The sequence below is a fragment of the Amphiprion ocellaris genome, chromosome 23, assembly GCF_022539595.1.
Source record: "Amphiprion ocellaris isolate individual 3 ecotype Okinawa chromosome 23, ASM2253959v1, whole genome shotgun sequence".
Taxonomy (NCBI): Eukaryota; Metazoa; Chordata; class Actinopteri; family Pomacentridae; genus Amphiprion; species Amphiprion ocellaris.
This window is the reverse complement of record NC_072788.1, coordinates 18,449,597-18,466,654: the sequence shown is the minus strand read 5'-3', so window position 1 is coordinate 18,466,654 and position 17,058 is coordinate 18,449,597. Positions and strand designations below refer to the sequence as shown.

The following is a 17,058-nucleotide window of genomic DNA, read 5'->3' as shown; positions in this document are numbered from 1 at the left end:
ATTTTTGTTGCCTTTTAACTGAAGTCTCATGAATACATTTTGGCCTAACAGTTCTGTTGAGTTAGAAGTTTTTAGTTCAGGTAAATCAAATACAGTAACTCTAAAAATTGGTGGATGGTAAGAGGTTAAAAAACATTCACAGAAGTGTTTTTGTGTGTTAATGTAAAAATGGATAACCTACAATAACATACACATTGGAACACGTTCTTTTATTCCTGATAATACTTATATACTTATACTTAACTAAGGTTTTTGAACATTTTCACACTGTGATAATTGTACTTCTGCAGCTGATAAATAATTATAAAAATCATTATTGGTCTGGCTACTGTAAACAAACTGGGCAATAACTATATATCAGAGAAAACACCACATCAAGTTGCTTCCTTCTAATTAAAGATGGCAACCATAAATATGGAAGGTAAGCATTGAGAAACCCTTCGACAATAGAACAGTTGCAACGATTTCTCCTGTTTTCACTTTGCTTTCACAGTCTGCCTTGTTGTGTTTAGTTCTGATGCTTAAATCTGTGTCTTTAAATCCCTCAGCTGCCTCTCTTGTTATTTTCCCAGCCAGAAGAGCTGCTTCTTCCCCTGTCCACATCACAGGTGCCTCTCTTGCTGTGTCATGCCAGCAGATTTATTTTTAGTCAATTTTCTGAAAGGCACACTGGAACCTACCATCCTATACATGGGGCAGAGAGAAAAGGGGAATCGGGGCAAAGTTAGGGAGGGGCTTTACAGTTGGGCTAACCTCACAGTTGCTGTGACCAAAGGAGGCAACAGACGCATTACATCACACTCAGAACACACCCTGACGGCGATATAGTGTGGTACAGTGGACAAGAGGTGGTTGAGAGACGGTGAGAGTTTGCATAACAGGCTGCAAAGGCTTGTTCAAAGGGACGGATGGGAATGCTGAATCAGTGAAACTGCATGAAAGCCTGGGAGAGGGTAGAAGAGGGTAAACGGCAGGGGGGAGAGGGAGGAGAGAGGTAGCAGCCAGGGCAGATGGGGTAAGATGTGCTGTATGATAGTCATTTGTTCCATCTATTAATTGTAAGTGTGGCATTGGCAGTTCATCCTTATCGACCACAAGCTTTCCTAAATAGACTTTTGACTCACTTTAATCTGCTGATATAGGGTACAGTGGGTTTTAAGTTGGAACTGTCCGTTTGTAGGTTTCCGCAAGCAAGATAAGCGAGGTAAGGTTTCACAAATCAATATCTCTGCTTTGTGTTGCAGTGTTGTACATGATATACCCAGTGACATCAGCAGTAGTGTAACTGATACCGCCCACTCAGGGAAACAAACTGAGGGAAATCTAATTTGTAGCCTGACATTGTTTGACACTGATGCATACTGAATAAACAGAGAACGGCCAAAAATAGCATGTTAACAGAGAAGATGAAGCTTATTCTGTGCGTCTCTTACCCAGATGCATCATACGTCTACATTATAATACAGGCACTACACTGTATGTTCGGTGCATACACCTTTAATTTCTGGCACTTTTCCCTGCTGTATCTATCTCTGTTTGCTCTCAGTCAAATGGAGGTAGATGAGGTGATGTGTTTACCAAGGTTGCCCAGGGTGGCTGTGTGTGGCGGTACCCATGGCAACGAGCTGTCTGGAGTGTACTTAGTGAGAGAGATGCTGAAAGTGGAGAAGAAAGTAGTGGAAGAGGAGGAAGAGCCTGTGTTGGTGATGATAGTGCTGTCAAACCCACGGGCCACGCAGCAGTGCCACAGATATGTTGACACCGACCTGAACCGCTGCTTCACCCACGCCACCCTCAAGTAAGGCACCGACAACTTTCTTCACCAACTCTATATTACACCACAGAGACTGCATAAGTATAAACCTGAGCTATCAGACACATGTTTCAGATGTGGTACAGAGGAGGGCTTGTTTTTGCGTTGCACCTGGTCATGTAGGAAAATTAGTACTTTTCGGCGTGTCTTTAGTGACATTATGGCAAAATTTGCAGGATTTGCCTTCCCATTCAACCCGCAAATTTGCCTACTAGGGACCTTTACAGCCATAAAAGCACACTTTAAGAACTCCCAGAAGAAACTTTTTCTCTGCCAAGGAACATGGCAGAATTATGTGACGATTGGCGTACGTTTATCTGTCTGTCTGTCTGTCTGTGCGTAATACTACTCAAAAACGGTATAACGGATTTGGATGAAATTTTTAGAGAAGGTCAGAAATGACACAAGGACCACCTCATTAGATTTTGGCAGTGATGCGGCTTATAGTCTGGATCCATGGATTTGTTAAAGATTTCTGTATCATTGCGACATAGTAGCACGGCACCACCTGTAATCTTGACTACAAGTGAACACTACATCAACTGCCTGTTGATGATCACATGATTGCGATCTTACTACAAATCGGCCGCTGTGGGCTTATCGGGACTTCTCTGTCAAAAATCATGCAAAGACGGAGCAGCCTTGGCAGAGTACTGCGCTCTCTGAGTGCTTTTCTTGTTTGAAATAGCTTTGTGCACTGCCAGGAAGTGTATAGCGGTGACATGGAAGTCTGACTCCCATCTTCCCATAGCTAGATGGTTAATGGAAATGGAAACAGCTCCATCCCACTTGAAAAGATTACATATACTCTGAGAAACGAATACAACACCTTTCTGAAGAATTGGCAGCCCTACTTGACTTACATTGACACTTTTCCAACAACTTTATCAGATTTATTATAAAAATGATTCTAATTTGATGCAACACGAGTCACCTGTGTAAGCCAGGATCATTTACACCGCCTCTTTATGTTCTATTTATTTTCTTATTTTGATTTTTTCCATTACTTTGACCATTACCTACTTGTTTTGAGCTAGGTACTCTTTTAGGTTGTATATGTACAGGGGGGTTGGGGGTATTCTGTATTCTGTATTTTGTGTATGTTTTATTAAATTGGAAAATTTAAAAAATAAAACGCTCAAAACAAAAAGTAAGGCACTGATAGAGAGATGATGTTTCCCATATCACAGTTCGGATAATGATAAGGTTCCACTTTCTCTGTCTTCCAGCGGTCCCATGTCAGACACAGACCCCTACGAGATTGTGAGGTCGCAAGAGCTCAACACCTTGCTGGGTCCCAAAGGCAGTCGGCAGGCAGTGGATCTTGTTTGTGACCTCCATAACACCACTGCCAACATGGGTATGTGCCTCATTACATACTCGGACTGCGACTGGATCTGCCTGCACATATTCAGACACCTGCAGGCAAGTAAAAGTGTTTTTTTACATACTCATTTAAAATGAAGTCCCTCTGTACATTTGGTTACACAAAGAAAGTGGCTATCTGACTTTTTCAGAAGGAGATACCAGATATACCAATGAGGTTCATCCATTTTGATGTCTCCAATAAAGAATCATATTCGCTTGATTCAGTAGGAAAGCATGGCTTTGGTAAGTTCATAATTTTTTACCAGTTTATCAAAGGGATTTGAGTTTTTGGATAATGTGACATATTTGCTATCTTAAATCCATTTTCTGCAGCCATGGAGATCGGCCCTCAGCCCCATGGTGTGGTCAGATCCAACATCTATACAGCAATGAAAGATGGTGTGCAGCACATGCTTGATTGGGTCCGTTTATTTAACTCAGGTACAGACTACTAACTGAATATGTTTTTGTTTTGCCACACATCTCAAAAATGTCAATAGCCTTGAAAGCTATTTGCGTCCTATGAGCAATTGTTTTGCTTTTATCATCAGGTACAATGTTTAAAGGAGGATTTGTGGATGTGTTCACCATGGTTAAACACATTGACTACCCGAGAGACAGTGTGACTCACAACATCACAGCAGCCATTCATCCTCACCTCCAGGTACGGCCTGAGATGTATTTCTGTCTTCAGCATTTAAAGACTGAGCCCAATTGTATTGAATGATGAAGAAGAAATGCCCTTATCCTTAAAGAAAAGAATCAGCCATTGTTAAAAATTCACTATTTTGTATGTTTCGAAACATTCATGCTACTTTATTATCCAGTATGTATTTTATCATCTTAGATTCTAAACCATGTTGTTAACAACACAGGGTTCAAATGGCTTCATACCAGAGGGCAATCATGAAGCTGACTTGTGTTAAAATTTCCTGAAAGCTCTGAGTTTTGATGTGGTTGCTGATATCTTCAGAAACGGTGGATACTATGAAAGTTGCATTTTCTATGGATATATTCTTTTATTTTTTTAATAGCTCTTTATGGACTTTTGTTGGCTTTATTAGACAGCTTAGTCGAAAGGCAGACAGGAAAGTAGGGAGAAGAACATGGGAAAGACCTTCAACAAAGGGCCGTGAGCTGGAATCAAACCCAGGCCACTGCGTCAGGGAATATAGCTCCTGTTTATGGGTCGCCCACTCAACCAGTTGAACTACCTGGGCACCCATGTGAATATAATTTGTCCATCAATTATCTATACATCCATATGCACATATCCTCATTAGGGTCATGGGGGGTGCTAGAGTCTATCCCAGCTGACTTATGGTGAAGGCAGGGGACACCTGGACAGGTCACCAGTCTGTCACAGGGCTACATATACAGTAGAGATAAACAATCACACTCACATTCACACCTACGGACCATTTAGAATCACCAGTTAACCTCAGCATGTTGTTGGACTGTGGGAGGAAGCCAGAATACCTGGAGTAAACCCACACATGCACAGGGAGAAGATGCAAATTCCATGCAAAAAGATCCCTGGAAGGCCAGGACGCAAACTGGGGATCTTCCAGCTGCAAGGCAAAAGTACTAACCACCAAGCCACTGTGCAGCCTGGATATATTCTGATTTTAGTCATATAGCTTTTTTTCATAATATCATAATGTAAGAGAAAATTGTTGGCTTCTTTTCATCGTACCATAGAATTTTGTGCATTAGCTTACTTGCTCGCCAGCTTGCTAAATAGTGAGCCTCGGTGGCTTCTAAACACTGGCAGTCATTATCTATCGCTACATGAAGTTGGGTCAACATGAAAGCAGGCAAAACAGGGCATTCCAGACGTAAAATGCTGCTGTTCCTACTGGGGGATTCCAAGGTGTTCCTGAGATATGTAATCCCTACAGCAAGTTTTGGATCTACACTGGGGTCTTCTCTCAGTTGGATGTGCCCAGAAAACCTCCAAAGGAAGGTGTCCAGGAGCCATCTAAACCATCTCTGCTGTGTCTTGTTGATGCAGAGGAGCAGATTCCTCTAGATATCTGAGCTCCTCAACATGTCTTCAGGGGTTACCCAGACCTCATGATCATGGTTAATTGTTGGAGTGGAGAACGACTAGTAAATCAGGAGCAGCTGTAATACACTGCTGTTCAAATGTTCGGGGTCACCCAGACAGCTTCATGTTTTCCATGAAGACTCACACTTTTATTCATGTGCTAACATAATTGCACAAGTTTTTTCTAATCATCAATTAGCCTTTCGACACCATTAGCTAACACAATGTAGCATTAGAACACAGGGGTGATGGTTGCTGGAAATGTTCCTCTGCACCCCTATGTAGATATTCCATTAAAAATCATCAGTTTCCAGCTAGAATAGTCATTTACCACATTAACAATGTCTAGACTGTATTTCTGATTCATTTAATGTTATCTTCAATGGAAAAAAACTGCTTTTTTTTCAAAAATAATGACATTTCTAAGTGATCCCAAACTTTTGAACGGTAGTTTAAGTATTTTACAGTTGCAGTAGGTCACAGTAGAACTAAATTGAATGTCTTTTATCTTGTTGGCTAGTTTAATTTGGAATATTGTACAAAAATTATCTCATGTTATGCTGTATTTGAGTCTCCAATGGAGTGGGTAACTGTTAGATAAATGCAGGATATACTGCTTGAAGCCTCAAGTGAAGTATGTGCACTTCAAAATAAGAACTACAAAAAAAAAAAAAAATTTTAGTTGCATGCAAGAACTGCACACACATTTCTAAGTGACCCCAAACTTTTAAACAGTAGTGTATATTGTATATTGTTGTTGTCTATTATCAGTGGACCTAATTGTCACATTTCCCAACAGGACCGAGATTTCTGCCTCCTCCACCCTGAAGACCCACTGTTCCAGACGTTCTCAGGGGAAACACTGAGGTATAAAGGCAAAGAACCTCTTTATCCTTTCTTCATCAATGAATGTGCTTACTATGAGAAGGGCATTGCTCTCTCCCTGGCAAGAAAGAGGCGCGTGATGGTTCCTTCAATCCGAGTGGAGACAGAGCAGGAGCAACAAGCTAATGATCACGAATATTCATCAGAGGAAGAGAACTGAAGATGATTTGACATGAGACTGGTGTGACTCTGAAATAAATTTTTAGGAAAACTTTTATTGAAATGAAAGCATGTGTACGCTTGCATATACTTGTACACAAGTGTACAGTTTGTAACTTTTCACAGCTGGAGAAAGAACAACATTTTCACTTTAGATTCACAAATGCCATACATTATGCTACAATGCATTCAGGGATTTCTTGTATTTAAAGGCTGAATGTGTGAAATACAGTCTTATTTAACATGAGACCACAAATAGTGCATCATTTCACAGACATTCATTAATTTCATGAACCCTTCAGAGCAGTGTTCCTCTATATTTATTTAGACATATAACATGGATTCTGGGTAATAATGATGTTGTTTTCCAAATGTATTTAAATAATTGGATATTTACATTGTCAAAAAATAGAAATTCACCACCAATAACCACAACAATATTGAGCATATGTTTAAAAATCATTTGAAGTGCAAAGATATACTTGTAGACTATTATAATATGGCCTTTAAAGTACATTCATAATGCCAAAGAGAGGAAAACAATTTTCTTGAAATCATGTTAAATTAGTTCATGTGTTTGTTTTTTCCATAAGGGTGGTAACAAAGAAATGAATAAATAAACCAAGGAACAAATATATATTAGAAAAAATTAAACATTAACACCAAATAATAAGCAAAACTCACAAAAAGGATAAAGTGTATGAGGTTAACAAAATTGTTGAGTTAGCACTACTAAGTTAAGTAAAGGACTTTTTTTTTTAAAGATCTACAAAATCCAAACATTAAAAAATATGTATGAAAAGAGCAAACAAAACAATACAATGGGTAAACAAATCAGAAACATATCACTGCCATAAATAAATATTACTTAAGTAAAAAAAGGAAACACTACAGACATTTAATTCTGTTGTAGTAACAGAAATATGAACACAGTAACTGCCTAACTCACTTTACACCTCACTAATGCAACATTCTCTGACAATGTTTCAAAGCAGTTGAGTAAAACACTTAAAACAAACCCACCAACATAATTATCTTATGCTTTTTGTACTTTGCTACAGAAACACAGTCAGGCTGTGTCCAGTACATTTAGAGATTACTATCAGGTGTTTTTATAACACAAGTGAAATGTCACCACATCCAACTGGGATTCCAGGTGCGATCAGGAAGCAAATCAGACTTGAAAAATTCAACCGTTAGCATGTGTCAAAATGCCTACTGATCTCTATAGTGTCTTGTTTTTAACAGCAGTTGGAAACTATACAAGATGCACATTGATGGACATTAATCAATCCATGATTTTAGACACATTTCTTTATAAATATGAGTTTTCCCTGAGTTTATAAACTTTGTTTTTTTTAGTAGTATCAACAATTTAACTGATTGTTTTTCTAATTGTGAGTAGCTGTGTTTTTGGACGGAGCATCTTTTCGATTAGTGAAACCCCATGCCACATTTTCTTTAAACGGACAAAACAAACAAACTTGGCTCTTCATCTGGTCAACAATTTGTAGAAGTGTGATAACACAGTAGAGGGAACAATAAGAAGGCAGCAACATCCCTATAATGATGAACACTACCGGTCAAAAGTTTGGGGTCACCCAGACAGTTTCATGTTTTCCATGAAAACTCTCACTAGGACATTTCTTCATGTGCTAACATAACTGCACAAGGGTTTTCTAATCATCAATTAGCCTTTCAACACCATTAGCTAACAAAATGTAGCATTAGAACACAGGAGTGATGGTTGCTGGAAATGTTCCTCTGTACTCCTATGTACATATTCCATTTAAAATCATCAGTTTCCAGCTAGAATAGTCATTTACCACATTAGCAATGTCTAAACTGTATTTCTGATTCATTTAAGGTTATCTTCATTGAAAAAATGCTTTTCTTTCAAAAATAAAGACATTTCTAAGTGACCCCAAACTTTTGAACAATACTATATGATAGGACAAGTAAAAAGCTGTACTGAGACAAAACTGAAAGTGAGCACATGAAATGTCCCTCATTGCACAAGAAAACTGTGCATGCATAACTATGAAAAGCCCATCAGGCACAAATCAAAGTTGAACTAAGACTTGTGCTTAATGTCTGCAGTTAACATACTGAATATAATCGTATCAGTGACTCTAGAAAAACTGAAAATGAACTGCAATTTAACTTAATTTAGCCACTGTGCATTCAGAATCTTGACTGAATTTGTATGGAGTATGAAAGTGTGATGCGGTTAATGCTTTCCTGTTGGAGTTAAGGTAGTATAAACCAAACATATGCTATACTAGACTAATCTTTGTGGTTGACCTTTTAAAACCAATTCGATAACCACCAGAGAGATAAAAATCTAATCTTTTAATGCAGCAGATAGGGTCATTCATAGAGAGTATATGCACTTTAATCCATTGGATTAACCCACAACGTCTTCCTCTGAGATCATTATAAAATCTACCTTGGTGTCAGAGGGGGGTATGAATTATGAATAGGGTTTGAGATCCAGAGCTGAACCTCAGTCTACGCCACGCGGTAGGCAGTCATGCGGTAGTAGTTCTGACTATGACTGCGCGCTGCCCACACTAGCAAGGCTGCGGCCATCATGTGGAGAGGTGAGGAAATAAGAGCCAGGTAAAGGGACCAGCCCAGAGAGCCATCCACCTTGTCAGGAAGCATTGACACCCTGTGCAGCAGATCCATCCCTGCCAGGTAGCAGCACACTGTGGCTAAAGTACAGAGACCTGCAGGGATACAACAAACACAAATGATCCCGATATAATGTTTTTTATTTGACCTGTTACTGCAGGTTAAGCACAGATATTACTCATAACATTGACAATGTGTCTGCTTTGTTCAACTGTCCCACTAAGTGATGCCAGTGTGACAATGAGCCAGCATGCACGACGCCCAGACCTTAAAAACAAAGCAGCTGAATGGAAATATGTCATTGTTAATTCCATATTTACAGCTGTGCTTCTGACTTGCAATTTACTGTTGAGTTTTAGTCAAAAAATATTTAAAAAGCTGTTAGCTTCAGACAATCAAATACTGTTCCCCATTAGCTGTTCAGTTTGTTATATGATTGTATGTTTATCATTGTGTAGTTAATGGTCTTTACATGTGTCCTAACTGGCTTTCTTTTGCACAACAGTGTGACCGGTCTCTGTATGGTCTTAACTGATTTACTACATGGTAATATATTGATGGATTATTTACAACAGAACTCAGACAATTCCATTTTAAACATTTTTTGAAGGAATTGAATTATTGAACATGCTTTTTGTTGCTAATATTAACTTTTACAGACTTGGATTCAAACTTGTGACTCAGATATAATGCACCAATATCTTGGGCTTAATTTCAAACTCAAACCACAGTGACATATATCTTAGTTTTCAGATATAGGTGAACATATTCCTCAAGCTGGCATATGGTGAAACTAGCCAGTTACTCATAAACACAAACAGTATAAAAGAAGTGGTTGAAGCTGACAGGTCTCAAAAGTAAAGTCTTAAACTTGCATTATTTCTAATGGCCAGCAGGGGGTTAAAAAGAGAACTTTGATCATATAAAAGTCTGCAGGAAAAAATCTCTACTTCTCCCTTGATTCATCATATTAGTAAACATTTTCCTCATGATTGGTCTAAATTGTAACTGTCAATGCAGTTTCAGTACAGGATGGTGCCCATTTAATAAATTATTGACTCATTTAGAGTCACATAGACAACAAAGCAGGATTTTAGGGTGTGGCTACCTTGTGACTGACAAGTCCCTCCCACCTGTCAATCAGAATAGACAGGTCACTGTGGGAGTGATAGATCATATCGATAGCAATATGTATCCATGGCACTGTGTGCATTTAAACAGTACTTAATTTGTTTTTGGGTGCTATGTTTTTGTGTTAAGAACTTTGACCGTTTCAATGTGTTTTCAGTTTGTGAAACGTGTTAATGTTTACATTCTGGTTGCCTAAAAATGTCCTGTTCAGGGTTTGATTGAGCTAAAAGACATGCTAAGGATTTGGTTGTTCATTTTTTTCCACAAGTCTGACTCATTAAATATTGGCTGCGGGTAAAAGCCCATTAATGTCCGTGCACTATATGTGGCCTTCTTCTCCCCTCATGCTCTCTATGTGTTATGGGAAATAACAACAAGCTCGAGGCTAGCAATTTACCTCAGTGACAATTTCTAGTGTTGCTGAGGAGCTGAATCATGCAATAAAGCAGCCCTACTAGTGTTTTTGTTTCCTTTTAGTGAATTGGCCATTTTAATGGCAGTGCTCACCTCCCTGGTTGCAAATGTTCCACCAAAACAATTTCTCAAAACCACTGTTTGCTGTTTTGATGGAACGCCACTGCTATATCCTTGGCTAAACTGTGATGGGTTCAAAAAAACGCAAACAAGCCAAAGTGTTTTTTCCTCTGTAGCTGAATTAGATGCAGCTAAACTCTGTGCCTCAAAACTGGTTGGCTATAGCTAACTTTTTGATCTCCAAAATTAAAATCCCAGTTAACTTAAATTATGGATGCACTTTGCTAACCAAGCTTGCCAGCACTAGCTTTTAGCTGACAACGTAGCTTTTGCTATGTTACCCAGCTTTCCTAGACTGGTAACCGTTGTTAACACTTATGGCGCTTTTCCACTAGCACCTACTCGGCTCGGCTCTACTCGACTCAACTTGGTTTAGGTCGTTTTCCATTACAATTGAGTACCACCTCATCGCGGGTGGAGTCGTCATAACACGGCGGCCTGGAAGTCCCTTAACGTCATTTGTGTGCAACTCAACAATGGAGGACATTGAGGTGATGGTATACTTGCTGCTTGGTCTGTGGCTTTTTGTCAGATTCAGAGCTATGCGCACCGTCGCTGTTGCCAGTTTTTTTTTTTTTTTAATGGCAGGTTTGGTTTTCATGAAGGAAACGCTCTCGTGTGTTATCACTCCCTGCCCAATCAGTGGCCTGCACTCTGTAGACGTCACATTATTGGCTCGACTCTGCTCGTTTGAAACACCGGCCCAGTAGGTACTAAAATAGTACCTGGTACTACGTCCTAATGGAAAACCTCACAAACCGAGTAGAGTCGAGTCGAGTAGGTGCTAGTGGAAAAGCGGCATTAGACTGTCTATGGTTCCTAGGCAGTCCAAACCTCCTAAAGTCCATCCTTTTGTCCAAATATGGTCACTTCAGGCTTCAAAAAACAAGATGGTGGTGGCCCATATGCCAAAATAACAGCTTTAAACAGTAGTCCACACACCAATGGGACTGTAAAATACTGCAGAACCGACTTGCTGTTGTGTCAGGCACAGTGGTCCTCTTATTTCTGTGTATTAGCAAATGTTTGGTCTGTTTCGGCCTCTGTAGACCAATCAACCCATCTCTGACTTGAGCAGACTGGGCTGGAAATACAACCACTGAAGCTGTAAAAAGGGAAGGTTATGTAGTATATTTATTTTGTCTACATGTGCCTAGCTTGTTGTGTACTTTTGTAATAAATGCATTTTTCAGTTTTACGTCAATTGCCGCTACAGCACTGCAATTACATCCAGTCCAAATGGGAGATCTAGTGTGCTGCAAACTGCTCAGTCATTCTTATCAAGCAATGACAGGTTGATATCACGTTGGCTATGCCCACTCATCTGATGCAATCTATTATTGTGAGTGATGCAGTTGAATTAGTCTTACCAGCCAGCAGGTGAAGCACGCCTATCCCTAGAGTGGGCGTGAGGCTTCGACAGAGACAGGCACAGAGCCCAGTCAGGCCCGCCAACACCACCAGGCCCAGTGACACCAGTGGCAGCAGAAACTGGCACCTCCACAGGTCTATATATACACACACAAGAAGCTATGTGTTCATAGGCATATCAATAAACTGGACTTTTATTTACCCCTTACTTCCCCATGCATGGCAGAAGATGGTGCCCTGACTGGGGCTACTGTATTAAGAAATATCACCCATAAAGAATGCACTACATAGAGAAGAGACTGATTCTGGTGTCAACTTTCTTACAGCTAAAGGCAATTTATATACACTACCGTTCAAAAGTTTGAGGTCACTTAGAAATTTACTTATTTTTGAAAGAAAAGCAGTTTTTTTCAATGAAGATAACATTAAATGAATCAGAAATTTAGTTTAGACATTGTTAATGTGGTAAATGACTATTCTAGCTGGAAACGGTGGATTTTTAATGGAATATCTACATAGGGGTACAGAGGAACATTTCCAGCAACCATCACTCCTGTGTTCTAATGCTACATTGTGTTAGCTAATGGTGTTGAAAGGCTAATTGATGATTAGAAAACCTTTGTGCAATTATGTTAGCACATGAAAAAAAGTGTGAGTTTTCATGGAAAACATGAAACTGTCTGGGTGACCCCAAGCTTTTGAATGGTGGTGTATATTTAAAGGGAGAATCTCATGGTTGGACTTACAAGTGCGGAGCATGTCCTCTCCACTGTTGTGGTTCCCTGGTTCTTTGTACTTGGGAGTGAACTGCTGAGGCAGGCTAAAACTTCGACACTCCAGCACCATCTTCACATCTGAGAGAGGTCAGTTCAATCACCATTATTTAAGTGCCTCATAGACCATTTACTACAAGTCACTTTTATTTCAGACATTTTTCAAATATCTATGGGTTATTCCATCTCACTTCCCCAAATTTAAAAATAAAAGTTCACGCCTGACCATCTCGTACTTGTCTGATTTTTATTCTGTGCAGATATGCGTTAGTAAAATCTGGGGTTATAGGTAACATTAGTTTTTGCATTGGTAGCAAAAATACATGGTGCACTGATGTTGCATTAAGTGGTACCATAAGCAATCATGTCCATGTTATTACTCCGCCGAGGAAGGCGGCGGAGTTATGTGACGATCAGCACATAACTTCGGTAGTGTACATCAAGGGCTGCATCTTCCCTCAAAACTCCTACTTTTTCACAAGCTACAAAGTGTTTGTTATATTTTGTTTAAATTCATGGATAATCCTTCATATGTTATGTGGTAATATCATATACTGATATCTCGTGTGAACAGTAAAAAGGAGTTTGTGAATGTGTTTTTTTATTTAAGACACAGAGATTTATTGTGTATTGTCAAAATATTACATCAATATACTTCAAAACCAGTTCTTTTGATTTCCTCAGACCAGTAAAATTATGTGAAAGTGATTTAGCAAGGCAAAGAATCTCAAAGGAAACGTGGGTCACTTAAGAATTGGAAGACATTTGGGCTTCAAAATTTTTGAAAAATAAACCTTCTCTTTCACAATTTTATGCTACATATTCAACAATAATAGGTACTAAACTATCAAAGGCTTGACTGGCTCAGCTTACACATCAGTGGTACCATTTTTATTCCATGTTTTATTTGTTGTTTGCTAACCCTACTCTAATCACAGTAACAGGGTTGCTAATCCATGCTAATGTTAGCTTTTTCTCAGCAGTAGAAACTAGATATTTAGCTAGCTGTTACTGCTGACCAAGAGGACAAACTGACTGATGGAAAAAAGTCAAGAAAAAAGTCAAAAGAATTTATCTTATCCTGATACTATGAGGTAGAGTGAGACATTCAATGAAGGCTGACAATGTTCTGAAAATATGAAAAATAGAAGAGAGTACATAGCTTTGCTCTACCCATTCTTTTGGGAAACTGTTTGATGATGTTAATTCCAGTGTATCATGTGATTCACTGTTTTCTTCTTCTACCAGTTAAAAAGGTTATGCTGACAGGGTTGTTGTGGGACACACGTTCCATGCATAGTAATTATAATTTAAATTATCATGTTCATTTAAAAAAAAATGTCCCCACAATTACAAGAGACATCGATGAAAAAGATAATAACAAAAAAAGGAGATTTAAATTTCATTTTAACTGTTTTATTTGAGATTCAATTTGGTCATCAGGGGGACGGGACGAGAGAAAATGACATTTTAGGGGGAACCTCAGACATATTTGGTATTTTTCAAACATTCTTTGCTCCTAGTTTTTTTTTAGATTTGGTCTCAGGACAAGTACATTTACATGACAACTGCATGTTTTAGTATTTTGTACATGGATTATTTAAAATTTGATGGGTTTGACGTAAAATGTGATCCAATTCTGGTAATATGATATACTGATATCTGGTGTAAACAGTAAAAAGGAGTATGTGAATTAATTTTAAAACTAAATGTTACATCAATACACTTCTTTTGATTTCCTCAGACCAGTAAAAGTTTGTAACTGTGATCTACCTAGGCAAAGAACCTCAAAGGAAACATGACTATCTAGTGGACAGAAGGGGCCTCTAACATGGGTCACCCCTATGGTGTGAGACCTCAGGACGTGGAATGATGCCTCAGTTATCCATCAGCGTGGGTGCAGGTGTTGAGTAATAATAATACCTGGATCCTTGTACCAGGGAGCGTTGGCAGGGACCAGCACACACCGCCACCAGAGGCCCACGGTCCCGTTGAGGCGGAACAGTGTGTCGCTGTAGGTTTTCTCATCGAACTCTCCGTCCATGAACTCCTCGTACAGGGAGCGCAGGTCGGAGATGTTGCCCTCCCCACGCACCATGGGGCTGCTGTACTGGTACCAGTGCTGCGTTCCCACCGCCACCGACAGATACACGGTGGCCAGGATGCTCAGCACGCAGGCGATGACCAGAGCTGTGGCGTAGCGGTTGTCAACCATTGTTCACCGAGACAGACACACGTCCAGAGGGATTAAGTTGATGCCAGCGGGTCCACAATCGTCGCGCATGAATTTTGCTCGATCTGCGTTGCCTCCTGACACCCACTTTTACCCTAGTCTCTCCGTCATGGTTGTCTGAAGAAGATACTTTCAGCTAACAGCCAGACGTATTTTTGTTTTTTTTTACTGATTAATACTCATCTTCAGTGCAGGACTAGCAGCTCCTGCAGCCCGGCTTGGATGCGCCATCTGTTCCCTTGTCCCACTTCCACAGATGGCTGGTGGCCCGACACGGCGGCGGACTGTCACCAGCTCCAGACCGCAGCAACGATCCTCCTCAGTGGATCAAACCAAACAAGGCTGAGATTTGAGCATACGTCGGGGGCAACGGCAGACCTCGAAATGCAAATTACAGTCGAAATTGTGTGTTTTGAATAGGAGGCTGACGCCGGTTGAGCGGAGCTGTAAACACACTAATCCCCTGCTTTCTCTTCCGGGTCTGCTGATGAGCACAAATAAACCCCTCCTCAGCCTGCTTTGTCCTTATTCCCCTGACAGTACAGAAGCACAGCAAGATGGATAGTCTGACAGCATCCTCACAAAATGCTCAGGGAAACAGTGGAACTTGCAACCACAGTTATTCTAACCAATCAACTGCACAATATTTATTTTTTTAGTTCATTTTATGCTCTTTGGTCAAGTTCCTTGGTGATCTCAGCCAACTACTCCTAACACAGTGCTGACTTTAGACTTTCCCTTGAGGATATTCTTTTCCACAGCACCATTTCACGTGATTTACATTGACAGGACAGTGCAAAAACACACATTCTACAAAGACGCACATTCTACAAAAACACTGTTCAACATATACAGTCATGGACAAAAGTATTGGCAACCGTGGATTTTTTCCAGAAAATACACCATTTCTCCCAGAAATTGTTGCAATTACAAATGTGTTTGGTATACACTTGTTTATTTCCTTGATGTGCATTAGAAAAACAGAAAAAAGCAGAAGAAAAAAGCCAAAAATTGCATAATTTTATACAAAACTGACTGTAAGTGACCTTTTCACTCTCTCCACATCACCTTGGCCTTTTGTTAAGGGTTGCTATAATAGATGGGATCAGGCTTTTGCCAAGTCTTGCTTGTCTGCATCTCAGTGTTCTCAGGGGGTAAGGTATGTGTTATGTCCTCTTCTATTCTGTTTGCAGTTCATGTATTGGCCTTGTTGTTTAATTCTGTGAGGTTTGGAGGCTGTGGTGGACTTCATTATCAAATGAAAAACAAAAGAAACATCTTCACCTTCAAGAGTCTGAAACTTTTTGCTCTTTCAAAAAGAAATAATACTAGAAAGATTAACTGGCTCAAAATTATTACAGATGTCGATCATTTCTGTTGATCACTAATCATTATGACTGACACATTGTTTCAGCTCAAGATCAGATAACTACACTGTAAAACATCGCAGTGGAATTTAGTCAAATCAAGTTATCTTCTCTAGCTGACTTTATGTTATAGGATGATTTTTTTGCTCATTTCAGTTATCTTATTTTTAGCGAATGTGAACTAAAATGATGGCGTTTAATGAATTCAGAGAATTCACTCAACTCATTAAATGAAAATAGGTTTATGACAAACAAAAAGCCTGTAAGCACTCTTACCTGGATGCATTGCCAGACAGTTAAAATTCCCTAGAGAGTTTTTTCTAAAGTGAGAAAACAGGCATGGTGGAAACTTGGTTTGTGCCTTTAATACCTGTTAAAACAAGTCATGGTTGTTTGTTTTCATATCTGTCAAAACTGTGACACCCACGGCAAAGGCAAGTTTTAAAATTACTCCGGCAAGGAATGCAGTGGAGTTTTGTGATGATTGCCGTTGGCTTGTCTGTCTGTCTGTCTGTCTGTTTGTTACTGAAAAACAGACCAACGGATTTGGATGAAATTTTCAAGGAAGGTCAGAAATGACACAAGAACCAAGTGATTAGATTTTGGCAGTGATGCGGCTTATAGCCTGGATCCACGGATTTGTTAAAGATTTCTGTATCATTGCGAGATAGTGACATGGCGTCTCTGTAACTGTGACTACAAGTGAACACTACATCAGCTGCCTGCTAACGATCACA

General features: G+C 39.6%; 2 protein-coding genes across 5 annotated transcripts; one reads left to right on the top strand and one right to left on the bottom strand.

The window, feature by feature from the left end:
- Nucleotides 1-730: 730 nt before the first annotated feature.
- LOC111583230 (N-acyl-aromatic-L-amino acid amidohydrolase (carboxylate-forming) B-like) lies at nt 731-6,344 on the top strand. 4 transcript variants are annotated; one of them, XM_023292213.3, is made up of 8 exons: nt 947-1,015; nt 1,143-1,204; nt 1,547-1,798; nt 3,043-3,238; nt 3,331-3,424; nt 3,515-3,622; nt 3,733-3,845; nt 6,031-6,344. In XM_023292213.3, the coding sequence occupies exons 3-8, from the start codon at nt 1,551-1,553 to the stop codon at nt 6,274-6,276; spliced, it is 1,005 nt and encodes a 334-aa protein (XP_023147981.1). In that variant the 5' UTR covers nt 947-1,015; nt 1,143-1,204; nt 1,547-1,550; the 3' UTR covers nt 6,277-6,344. The 4 variants fall into 4 exon arrangements, with proteins under 4 accessions (XP_035814190.1, XP_035814176.1, XP_023147981.1 ...); XM_035958297.2 differs by lacking the exons at nt 947-1,015; nt 1,143-1,204 and adding an exon at nt 731-862; XM_035958283.2 differs by lacking the exon at nt 1,143-1,204 and having other exon boundaries at nt 898-1,015.
- On the bottom strand, nt 6,312-15,443 carry LOC111583239 (claudin domain-containing protein 1-like). The gene is made up of 4 exons (XM_023292225.3): nt 14,645-15,443; nt 12,695-12,802; nt 11,948-12,085; nt 6,312-9,007 (listed from the first exon to the last, which is right to left on the bottom strand). The coding sequence occupies exons 1-4, from the start codon at nt 14,934-14,936 to the stop codon at nt 8,787-8,789; spliced, it is 759 nt and encodes a 252-aa protein (XP_023147993.1). The 5' UTR covers nt 14,937-15,443; the 3' UTR covers nt 6,312-8,786.
- Between the last annotated feature and the right edge of the window lie 1,615 nt (nt 15,444-17,058).

Coding starts and splice junctions, on each gene's coding strand:
- LOC111583230 (XM_035958283.2), top strand. Junction 3,425..3,514: donor AGTAGGAAAGCATGGCTTTG/GTAAGTTCATAA, acceptor CATTTTCTGCAG/CCATGGAGATCGGCCCTCAG. Junction 3,623..3,732: donor GGTCCGTTTATTTAACTCAG/GTACAGACTACT, acceptor TTTTATCATCAG/GTACAATGTTTAAAGGAGGA.
- LOC111583239 (XM_023292225.3), bottom strand. CDS start 14,936: ATGGTTGACAACCGCTACGCCACAGCTCTGGTCATCGCCTGCGTGCTG. Junction 12,803..14,644: donor TCCCTGGTACAAGGATCCAG/GTATTATTATTA, acceptor GACCTCTCTCAG/ATGTGAAGATGGTGCTGGAG. Junction 12,086..12,694: donor AGAGGACATGCTCCGCACTT/GTAAGTCCAACC, acceptor GTGTATATATAG/ACCTGTGGAGGTGCCAGTTT.